This window comes from Neltuma alba, unplaced genomic scaffold (assembly GCF_004799145.2).
Source record: "Neltuma alba isolate B1F8T4 unplaced genomic scaffold, ASM479914v2 tig00010986_pilon, whole genome shotgun sequence".
Lineage (NCBI taxonomy): Eukaryota > Viridiplantae > Streptophyta > Magnoliopsida > Fabales > Fabaceae > Neltuma > Neltuma alba.
The window spans coordinates 51988-64029 of NW_021635746.1; the positions used below are offsets into that span (position 1 = coordinate 51988).

A 12042-nucleotide genomic window follows, 5' to 3' on the forward strand; every position below is an offset into this window, starting at 1 on the left:
GAAATCTGGACAGTCTAAAACTTAATTTACGGTAAATTTATTTTTTTAAAAAAAAGTGTCAGTTATAAAATTATTTATGTTTTAAATTTTATATTTATTAAAATAAAAATTATTTAAAATATACAAAATTTAAATTGACTACGGAACATTCAGAATTAATGGGGGACGGTTCAAATTATAATAAACACTTTATGATGAGAACATCATGCATATCTTTTTGATGGCCATGATATCCACAACTTAAGTATGTTGCGTTTAGTTTGCTTAGTTCTTCAATAAATGTTTATAAAATAATCTACGTGCTTCCCATCAATCATGTTCTCAGCAAAACTAAACTCAAATCCTTGTTTTATATGATCCAAATCTTGATCACTTGGGTTAACAATCTTTCCTTGACCTTTTCATATAAATAATTTGATTATCGTTATTGTGGTCTGTTCGGAATGACTTATATGCAGCATTTTAATTATAAGATAAATATGCGAGATGAATTTTGTTTCGACTTTAATAAATAAAATGTGTTTCTAAATTATTTTAATCACGATGCCAAACAGAGCTATGAACTACTCCTCCGGTCCTTAATATAAGACCCTTTTAACTAATTTGATTAGATTAAGGAAGTTAGGTAAGTTAGTTAATTATAAAAAAAGTGACATGTTTTTCCTAAAACACCATAATCATCTTTTTAATACCCCTCTCCCTCTTCTATTGATTATGGTTGAGGGGTTATCTATAAGGGTAATTTAGAGAAAATTGATAATATGAAAAATGGGTCTTACATTTAGGACTAAAACCAACTCAAGAATTGGGTCCTATATTAAGGACCGGAGGAGTATTAATTAAACAAGAGTAAAATAATGTTGTAATAGATCTTATGCTGATATTAATACAATAAACACGTGATTTCACATCATCAAGCAGAGAACACACGTGGTGGCCCATACCATTATTGCTTCTATTGCACATTTAAGAACATGGTGCACCAAACCCCGCTTGTCTCTTTCGGACGGACCAACTAAGCAAAAACCTGACCCCAAAATCTCCTTTACGGTAATCACTCATTTGTGTAAACCCCAGAGGAAAACGATTTAAGTAAGCAACACAAGAAAGTTAAAATTCCTGTTGTTACGATAAGCACGCTTCGCTGTCAGAAATTTGACTTCCCGCCCGTCATTTTCAACGAATATCAATAATTTATTAATTACGATAAGCTTGCTTCATGTGGAGGGCTCCGACCAGAGAAAAAAACTAGCATCTGAACCTGATAAATCCATGTAGACGGTAGGTAATTTAAAGTAAAGTAGGTTGAAAAGTTGATATTTTTAAGTATGTAAGGAGGGAAATTAGTGGTTTGCCTCTGGCAGATTAGTGCAATCCTGATTGAGGCTGAGACGTGGATGAGAACAAGTGAACAACGCAAACTAGTTGTGAAATTACCATTTGGAACAAAGGTTCCATTATTTCAGGGTCTTGTCCCTCTTTCTTCGTCTCGCGCTGGTTGTGGCTGCTATTTCAGCAATAATCAGCGAACGGAAAAACAAAGAGGGTCTTTGTTGTATATATTGAAATGAATTATTGAGCTGCTTCTGTTTCTATTATTTCATACTTTCCCGTCATTGGACCTTGGTGGAGTGGTTTGACTTACCGTCTGGCGATCCAATAGCAAGCCTTCAGGTGATCCTTGGGGAGTCTGCGGAAGGCGATTTCATTACTGTAAGGACTGAACAATCTGATGTTGCTGCTTCTTTTTCCCCCTTTTTCTCTCATTATCACTTAATCTTGCGCCAGGCCCTTTTTGTGTTTTCTCTCTTATTATATTTATGCGTGTAAAGTAGGAATTAGATTTGACTAATAATCAAATATATTTGATTTCATCCTGTTCTTTCTTCTTCCTTTTTCCCAAAGCGATCTCAGTCGCTTTATGAAAATATGGGTATCTAGTTCAAACACACCGATAGTTTGTCATGTTTCTTGCACTGTTTTAGAATTGACTCATATGTCATCTTTTTTGTTTCACGTATAACTTTATAGAAAATTTAGAGTCCGCATCTGCTGGTTTGATTCTCATTGCATCCAACCTGTCCTCTCTTTTGGCACTTGTCTTCATCAAAATTCCTAACTTTACTATTGTGAATGCAGTTTCTTGAAGTAATCGAAGTTTCCATTGACTTTGCATCGCTAAGTTGATAACTCTGGTTCCTAATCATGTTTTCGATGCAAATCAAGAAAGTTTAATGAGAAATAATAAAGAGAGAAGAATTGTTATGTGTTGACTCTTTGAATGCCTGTGGGAAGGCATCTGACTATGCTTATAATAATGTGATTCTGCTTGCAGGTATACTTACTACATATGCTAAAATTAGATTCTTGCAAAAGCGAAAAGTGCAGTTGTTAATAAGATGGAGAATGAAAATGATGTGAATCATGGAGATGATGTGAATGACATAGAAAACGAAGGTCCAGTGGATAGGAAGGACAATGGGAGGTACTGGTCAGAGTTTTCTGAAAGAAACATGACATATACAGAGCCACTTCTGGTGAAGAGGATCAACACCACCTCGCAGATCGCCATAGTTGGTGCCAACCTTAGCCCCATTGAAAGCCTTGATTATGAGTAAGTACCTTGTATGCCATTTGAGTTAAGATAATTCTATCATTTATTCAGTTCTAGATAATTCTATCGCTCAAAACAGATTCTGGATTTGTAAAATTAATGCACCAACAGATATTATGTAAAATTGGTTAAAGAAGGAATAAAGACTGCCAATTTTCAGATCACCACCAAAATGAAAAAAGGCTCTGCCAATTTTCTAGAGTGATGGTCTTTCTAGTCATTATTTCTTATACTTAGCCGTCTTGGGCATTTCTGCCTTTTGGACGCTAGGTTGAAGTGTTATATCTATGTCTTAAGCGCTTTTTCCTGCCCGGTTATATGTTCGCAACTATATGAACTTTTTTCTTTTCCCCCATCTTTATACATCTTTGCAAGTTTCCCTCAGCACATGATTCCCATTGTAACAATCCACTGAAGTAAATAATGAAAATTAAAAAAAAAAAAATCAGAAAGCTGAGTACCTCACTGTATTATAAACTCTGGAATTTTTGTAACTGTTTTGGCAGATCCATTAGTGGTAGGAAGTGATAAGGTTTCTGTTATTTCAGGATATTTGAGAATGAAATATTTAAACAGGACTGGAGATCAAGGAGCAAGATTCAGATATTCCAGTATGTGATACTTAAGTGGGCATTTGCTGCTCTTATTGGATTAGGCACTGGTCTACTTGCCTTCCTCAATAATATTGCCGTTGAGAATATTGCTGGTTTCAAGCTGCTTCTGGCGTCCAACCTCATGTCCCAGCACAGGTGAGCTTGCTCCTTGGTTTACCAACTCTGCATTCTTAACATTTAATAACATTTTAGCCAAAACTTTATTTGGCGTATGCTGCTTGTTTATTTTTTGCCTGCGGCATATGCTGCTTGTGTTGCTAGTAACTATGCGTTAGATAAGATGTGTATTATTTGCTTATAGCATGATTTGCAGAATTCTGTCAAGATTAAGGTCTCTTACCTTTTGATCGATCCCCTCATTCATGACTAGAAAATGGTGTACATGTGATATGTATTGCATTCTTGTCACAGCTAATACTCCTTATATGCTTCGGGCACTTTTATTTCATTTTTCAAATTTTTTTCATTAAAAAAAACTTTGCTGACACTCAGTAGGAATGACAATATTGTTTGAAAATCCCAAGATAATTAAATTTTTTTTCCCTTACAAACAAGCAATGAAAAAATTTGGCGGTTAATCATTTTCCATTTACCTTTATTTCCAATTGGTCTTAGTTTTTATTGGAGAAAGAGTTGACATATTTAAGATGCATCCACCCCTAAAAATGCTATCTAGCATTTGGCTTGGTGGAAATTATTTGACAGAATAAGCTAAACTGCATGCATAGCTTTTTCACAACATTGCCTCCCTTTATTCTCACAATATAGTAGTTTCAGTACAGATACATTCTAGCATTTGTGGCATTAGCTGGTTGCAATATAGGTTTAGCAGCGGCGGCTGGATCTCTTTGTGCTTTCATTGCTCCAGCTGCAGCAGGCTCTGGTATTCCTGAGGTGAAAGCCTATCTCAATGGTATTGATGCTCATAATATACTGGCTCCAACCACTCTTTTTGTGAAGGTGAATAATGATATAATTCCACAAAACTATTTCTTGCTCTTATCATTTTTATTTTCATTCTTACATTTTTTTGGTGTTAAGAACAGAACTCAAACTTCTATTTGTTTCCTTTGATCTTTTACTAAAATATTAACGTTATCTATAAAACTCATGATTTCATCTGTGACAGGTTTTTGGTGCCATCCTTGGAGTTTCTGCTGGATTTGCGGTGGGCAAAGAGGGGCCTATGGTACACACAGGTGCATGCATTGCTTCCTTGTTAGGGCAGGGTGGATCGCGCAAGTATCGCTTGACTTGGATGGGGCTAAGATATTTCAAAAATGATCGAGACCGGCGAGACATGATTACTTGTGGCGCTGCAGCTGGTGTTGCTGCTGCATTTCGTGCTCCAGTAGGTGGTGTTCTCTTTGCCCTTGAAGAGGCCGCTTCCTGGTATCTATTTCTACTGCAATTGTGCTATTATGCTTCCTTTTCTGACTTTAATTTTTTTGCGAATTTATATTTGATTACTGTTTGACATCTGGCTTAAACTAGGCAGTAATGCAACTATAAAATTTCTTTATCAATCTTCCAATTTCTTGGATATACTCAATGCAGAGTGAGTGGTAGAATATTGATAGATGTTTAATATGGGGTAAAAATAGATCAGTGTATGACCTATCATTAGAACCATGAATCTCAAATAAATGTTGGCACTGGGGAAAAAAAATCCAGCCTGCAAAGGTTTTTTAATGATAAATAGTAGTTTATAAATATTAGCTTCAGTAATCTCTTTGCTCTTCATCTGTTGCTTTAATGGAACGACCTCCATCTTAAAAAAAAAAAAGTTGGCGTATGACATCTTAATTTCTTGGTTAGATTTCTGTTTGGCTTGTGGACAAGGTAAGCAGAATGCCGTAATCTTTATTTGGTTTCAACACTTTGTTAATAGAATATTATGCTGAGATGTTACAAAACATGAAATTTGAGATTCTGTCATATGAAAAAGGCACCAAAATAGAAAGCATATTTACTGTATGTTGTCAATGTTAATGCTAAATAAATACACGACAGAATTAATACTAAAACGAAACTTATTGCATGAACAACTTCAATATAATTAAATTGTTGATGACACTTGATGATTGGATTATTTGAAATTAAAGCAACATTTGTAAAAATCTGAAGTTTTTATGGATGCGATGGTACCCAACCTATGAGTATTAAGAAGGCGAACTTTCTGGTCAGCAAGAATACGATTGGGCACAAAGAGCTTTAAAGAAGCAAGCACCTGAAAATCCAGTTACCAAAAGGAAAAGCTGTTAATATTTCTGCTTGTTTCTTGCATATTGTTTACATTTCAAATTATCTTAATAAAATGGTGTTGATGGTTTGGTTTATTAATTTTGAGCATTAGTTCTCTCTTGCAATGCACAAAAGATTGCCATACTGGTTTCACTCCATACCATCCAGTCCAATTTCTTGGCAATATGTATGTAAAATTGTTTGCTTTGAAAATTCATATTGAGAATTCTGCAACTGTTTTATGATTTTATCAATGATTTTAGCTTTTAAAGAAGTTGAAGCAGAGGATATACTTAGCACCTTTTTCTGTCAGAGATAGTCCGTGCAAAAATTTATTGGGTATATTTTATGATTTTCTCAAGCACTCTGTACTTTTGTTGAAAAAGTCGTATTTATTATTTCTGTGATGTGCTTTAGGTGGCGGAGTGCTCTCCTTTGGAGGACATTTTTCACTACCGCAGTAGTTGCTATTGTTTTGAGAGCCGGAATTCAGTTCTGTGCCACTGGGAAATGTGGGCTCTTTGGTGAAGGTGGTTTGATAATGTACGATGTCAGTGCAGCCAAAGTATCATACAATGGTGCTGACATACTAGCAGTATTACTCTTAGGAACCCTCGGAGGCATTCTCGGAAGCATATATAATTACTTTGTGGATAAGGTTGTTCGGACATATAGCATCCTGAACGAGTATGTCTTTGCATTTGAGTTTGGTTCTTATTAGGCATTTATTGTCTATTTTTCCATCATCACTGATGATATCATAACATGCAAACCAATGCAGAAAAGGTCCAGGTTTCAAAATTCTCATTGTTGTCGCAATTGCTTTTTTGACCTCATGCTGTGCTTACGGCTTACCATGGTTGGCAACGTGCATCCCTTGTCCTGATGATCCGACAGTAAGCTGTCCCACTGTTGATGAGTCTGGCAACTACAAGAACTTTCAATGTCCACCAGGATATTACAATGATCTCGCTTCTCTTTTTCTAAATACAAATGATGATGCTATTCGCAACCTATTCAGCACGAGGACATTCCAGGAATTCCACATCTCCAGTCTCTTTATCTTCTTTGTAACTATTTACTTTCTTGGGGTAGTCACATATGGTATTGCTATTCCATCCGGCCTTTTCATTCCTGTGATATTGGCGGGTGCTGCATATGGCCGGCTGGTAGGGAGACTATTTGAATCGATCTCAAAACTTGATACTGGATTATACGCCCTCCTTGGAGCTGCCTCCTTCCTTGGTGGCACCATGAGAATGACAGTATCCCTTTGTGTTATATTGCTAGAACTCACCAATGATCTCTTGTTACTTCCTCTTGTGATGTTGGTCTTGTTAATCTCAAAAACTGTGGCTGATGGCTTCAACAAGGGTGTCTACGATCAAATACTGAAGATCAAAGGACTTCCATATATGGAGGCCCATGCAGAACCTTATATGAGGAATTTAGTTGCACGAGATGTTGTCTCTGGCCCATTAGTCACTTTCTCGGGCATTGAAAGAGTAGGGAATATACTACATGCTCTGAAAACCACAGGTCATAATGGGTTTCCTGTCATCGATGAACCGCCATTCTCAGATGCACCAGAGTTGTGTGGGCTTGTTCTTAGGTCTCATCTGCTAGTCCTATTGAAGGGGAAGACCTTCTCAAAAGAGAGGGTGCTTGCAAGTCGAAACATCTTACAAAGAATTTCTGCATTAGATTTTGCAAAGGCAGGATCGGGGAAAGGAATCAAACTAGAGGATCTAGATATTGAAGAGGAAGAGATGGATATGTATGTTGATCTTCACCCAATTTCGAATGCATCCCCATACACAGTGGTTGAGACCATGTCACTTGCTAAAGCCGCTATTCTTTTCCGTCAACTTGGTCTTAGGCACATGTGTGTGGTCCCCAAGAGTCAAGGGGTATGGTTCTCTCTTCCTTTACTACTGTCTGTATTAAAATTAGATCAACCGAACTATTCATAAATAGACATATAAATTGAGATCCCACTTAGATGAGTAGTAGTATGCTTGCATGTTTATTTCTAATCAGTTTTGGCTAAAACTATAAGCATAAGGAAATTAGGATAAGTTAATAATAAAGATATTTATGAGCATGGCAGAAATTGAATTTCTCTCCTAATAATTAGAGGTATATGGTATTTCCAACTTATCAGATTCGAGCCTAGTCACGTTCTATTCGGGGGACCTTTTCCCATCATGTATTTTTCCCTCCATTCACAAGGCTTAAACTCGAGATTCTGCTTAAGAGATGTTAAATCCGTTACCATGAACACAATTATTGCCGGTGCTAACATGCTTTTGTATTTATAACTAGGCAAATTTTCTGTATACTGCATAGATTTTAAGTCAAATTGCACTGTTCATGACTTATGAATAATGTACCTTGCAAAAGATTTCATATTTTATATTGACTATATTAGTAAGGCTTAGTTTACCTGATAAGTTTGCCAGCAAAATATGCTGATATTCCTTGCATATTGCAGAGACCTCCCGTTGTTGGGATTCTGACACGCCATGACTTCATGGAGGAGCATGTCCATGGACTTTACCCCAATATGAAACCTCACAGGTGGACTGAGTGATCCAAGTGAGCAGAAAAAAACCTTTTTGGCGTTTGTTGAAAAGCTCCATTAATTATCAAAGAACCCTGAAAGTGATGAGGATGCTTATCATCAATGGGGTTACTGCTTGGGTTTGATGCTGTATTTAGCAGCTTTGTCATTATAGTATCGGTTATCAATTTTGGTTTCATGGAATCAATTACAGAACAAAAATCAAACACAATCATTGTTGTATATTGGGTGGTTTGAATAATTTTGTGGTTAGCTCATGCAGAGCTATTTGTTGTATTGCTAATGAGGCGGTTGGGTTTCCCAGGTGATATGTTTCTTTCCTTTTGTTGGCCTTTATGAAAAGCTAATCACAGGTCCAGTGTAAAATATGAATGTGGATTCCTTCCGTTTGCTGCAGAAAAATAACTATCGCTATGGTTCCGAGAAGAATGCATTTAAACCAAACAAAACTAACATAATTGTGCATATATGCAGGGCACAAAATTTGAGCAAAAAAAAAAAAAGTTTCTTTCCTATTACTCCTCCTGTCCTTAATAGAGAACTCAATTGTTAAGTTGGTTTTGGTTATAAATACAAGACTTATTTCACATATTTATCAATTTTTTTTAAAGTATCCTTATAGATATTCCCTCAACCATAATCAAGTAGAAGAGGGAGAGGAAGTATTAAAAAAGATGATTATGGTATTTTAGGAAAAACATGTCATATTTCTTATAATTAACTAACTTACTTAACTTTTTTAATTTAATCAAATTAGTTAAATGGATCTTATATAAGGACCGGAGGAGTATTTTCAAACGAACGTAATATGTTTGGCACGGCAAATTTGACAAAATTTTCTTTAAGTTTCCTCATCTGGATTGGCACCGATGACAATAGCGGTCTTACGGGACACCACGTGTCACTTCGGTGATGAGGCCACGCACTCTCCGTATTGCTCCCCCATCAATGGTGTCTTTCTGACTTTTTTAAACCCAGTTTTTTATGGTTTGCCCAAACAAATATATATATCGAAATTGGGTTTGTATAAAGTTAGTCTAATTTTCCAATCAGTGAGCCAAATGCACAAAATATTCTGATTATCCCACTGACCAGTACTACCTTCCTTTTCTATTATAAAAGATTATTTGATTTTTATTTTGATTCTGAATATAAGATCTCAATCTATTTTGTTTAACATATTTATCTTTTTTCTTCTTCTAAAATTGTTCTTGTAATAATGATAATTTTAGTCAATATTATTTATTAGTAAAGATATTTTAAAAAAGACAACACCTATTTATTACAAATAACTAATTTAACTAGTTTTTTTAATCTACTCAAATTAATCAACTAGCTCTTATATTAAAGATCAAGATAGTACTTTTTAATAAGATTAACAAAATATTAAAAAAAATCAAAATTAAACATTGAGTTCATGAACATGTCTAAGCCTAACTAGCCAATTCACACTTCTAGAAATAATACAATTTTTCTACATAACAGTATGATATGTTAGGATCTTTATGAAGCTCCCAACCAAGAAGAATTATATGAGGTCCCAAGAAAGGAAAATAATTATTAAAAAGTCATAATAACAATTTAAACAGTATATAATACTCTTCCGGTCCTTAATATAAGACCCATTTAACTAATTTGATTAGATTAAGGAAGTTAGATAAGTTAGTTAATTATAAGAAATGTGGCATATTTTTCCTAAAATACCATAATTATCTTTCTTAATACCCCATCTTCCTCTTCTACTTGATTATGGTTGAGGGAGTATTCATAAGGGTAATTTAGAGAAAATTGATAAATATGACAAATGAGTCTTATATTTAGGATCAAAACCAACTCAACAATTGAGTCCTATATTAAGGACCGGAGGAGTAACAAGTTTTAGAATAGAAAATCATAACCTTTGAAATTTGTTTTTGTAATTTTTTTGGGGATCTTGTTGTATTTCTCTTCTCCCCACCATCATAAATTTTCTGTGCCATTTGCAGCTCCATTGAATGCCGCAGCCAAGTACTGAGCAAGGCTTGGTTGAGAACTGGACTTCAATGCAGCAGCAGAAGATCGTCCTTCATTATTTAAACTTGATGACTTTTGAGGCCCACGATTTTGAACTCTTCCCATTTATATGCGTACACACGCTATTTTTAATCCTAATTATAAAATCTATCTTAATTGTAAGATTTTATTTATAAACGAGTTATTATAATTGGTAGTTTGTGTGTGTGTGTGTATATATATATATATATATATATGCATTTGAGCCAGGTTTCAAAAGCTGCCATGGATCTTCAACCATAGACTTGTAGAACCCATGTGGGGGCATGCATGGCGAAGAAAATTCAGCTAGCTTCTGCATTTCTTCCAGCCGGCTCTGTCTTTTCCTCGAATAATCCTCCATGTAGTCTGAGGACAAAATTTTAGCTGCAAAATCATGAATATATATATTTATATACTCCTCCGGTCCTTAATATATGACCCAATTCTTGAGTTGGTTTTAGTCCTAAATATAAGACCCATTTCTCATATTTATCAATTTTCTCTAAATTACCCCTATAGATACTCCCTCAACCATAATCAAATAGAAGAGGGAGATGAGGTATTAAAAAAGATGATTACGGTGTTTTAGAAAAAATGTGTCACTTTTCTTATAATTAACTAACTTACCTAACTTCCTTAATCTAATCAAATTAGTTAAATGGGTCCTATATTAAGGACCGGAGGAGTAATATAAATAAAAGAGGAGCACATAATAGCATTATCACATTATAATCATAGTAATAATGAAAACTATAGGCCAAAATATGATTAAGGCCCTGTATTATCTAGAGTTCTTGTTTGGACTATCTATCTATTACCAAGAGATGACGGTATCATTTCCAAATGCATAAAACAGCGAATCTCACTCGATGCAAAATAACAGACCAGAATGGAAGGAAAATTAGAGGGGCAGACGAATTCGGATGATAATATGTACGCAGGAAAAATGTCATGGGAATATCTCATGCTATTCCTGATATTACTTCTGGTGTTTAATATAAGAACTTGTAGAGGGATGGAATTTAGTGCTAAATATAATATCTTAATTCATTTTGTCCCTTTTATTTATTCAAACTAAGGTCTAAATTCATTTTGTCCTTCTTATTTATCTAAAACTAACCCTATTGATCGCATATTTTAAGAAAGTTTGCATCAAAAGTTAGTTTTAATCCACATGATTTAAAAGGGTATGGTAGGTAAACTAACATATTTTTAACAAATAACTAATTTAACTACTTTTCTTAATCTATCCAAATTAGTTAAGTAGATTTTATATTAAGGACATGAGGCAGTAGAAGAGTTAATTTGGAATTTAGATTTCTTCATAAATTTAAGATCTTATTTATTTTTACCTCATATTTATAATTTAGCCAAAATATAAATATTCATCATTTATATAGTTGCTTAGTATAATTCTTTTTATAAATAAATATATTCTTGGGGAGTAAAAAAAAAGAGCTCAAAAATAGAAAAATTATAAATAAAAACACGTTACAATATTAGTATTGATTTTGACAACAATTGATAAGTAAATGACAATAATTTTTGTGAAAGAGCCTTTATATGCAGTTTTTTAATTTTCAAGATATTTTTTTACAATTTTTTCTGTATTTTTTATCTTCCTTTTAATATTCTTATATAAAAATAGAACATATAATGAAAATAATATTTTATTTCTAAACTTTAAATAAAATAATGTTGTATTTTAAAATATTTTTTTACCTTATATATTCTATAATATTTTATAATTTCTATATATTGAGAAAATTTTTAGAGCAAAATTACACTCAAAATTAAATGCTACTGAAAGATATTTTAAAAATAAAGTTATACAAAAATAAATACTATTAATTAACCCATGAAGTATTTTTTTTTGGGGAAATTGCAAAAAAAGACCTTGGAATTGCAAAAACGCAGATAGGGATCCTTGACAACTTCACTATGGGTTTTGA

The 12042-nt window shown here is 34.1% G+C and overlaps 1 protein-coding gene across 1 annotated transcript; it reads left to right on the forward strand.

Moving 5' to 3' along the window:
* Positions 1–1610: 1610 nt before the first annotated feature.
* LOC114760548 (chloride channel protein CLC-c) lies at positions 1611–8422 on the forward strand. The gene is made up of 8 exons (XM_028949809.1): positions 1611–1713; positions 2336–2614; positions 3163–3363; positions 4011–4188; positions 4358–4620; positions 5890–6159; positions 6254–7382; positions 7967–8422. The coding sequence occupies exons 2-8, from the start codon at positions 2400–2402 to the stop codon at positions 8063–8065; spliced, it is 2355 nt and encodes a 784-aa protein (XP_028805642.1). The 5' UTR covers positions 1611–1713; positions 2336–2399; the 3' UTR covers positions 8066–8422.
* The last annotated feature ends 3620 nt before the right edge of the window (positions 8423–12042 follow it).

Excerpts from the sequence above, each read along its gene's own strand:
- LOC114760548 (XM_028949809.1), top strand. The coding sequence starts at position 2,400 with ATGGAGAATGAAAATGATGTGAATCATGGAGATGATGTGAATGACATA. Across the intron at positions 2,615-3,162 it reads ATTGAAAGCCTTGATTATGA|GATATTTGAGAATGAAATAT; the intron begins GTAAGTACCTTG and ends CTGTTATTTCAG. Across the intron at positions 7,383-7,966 it reads TGGTCCCCAAGAGTCAAGGG|AGACCTCCCGTTGTTGGGAT; the intron begins GTATGGTTCTCT and ends TGCATATTGCAG.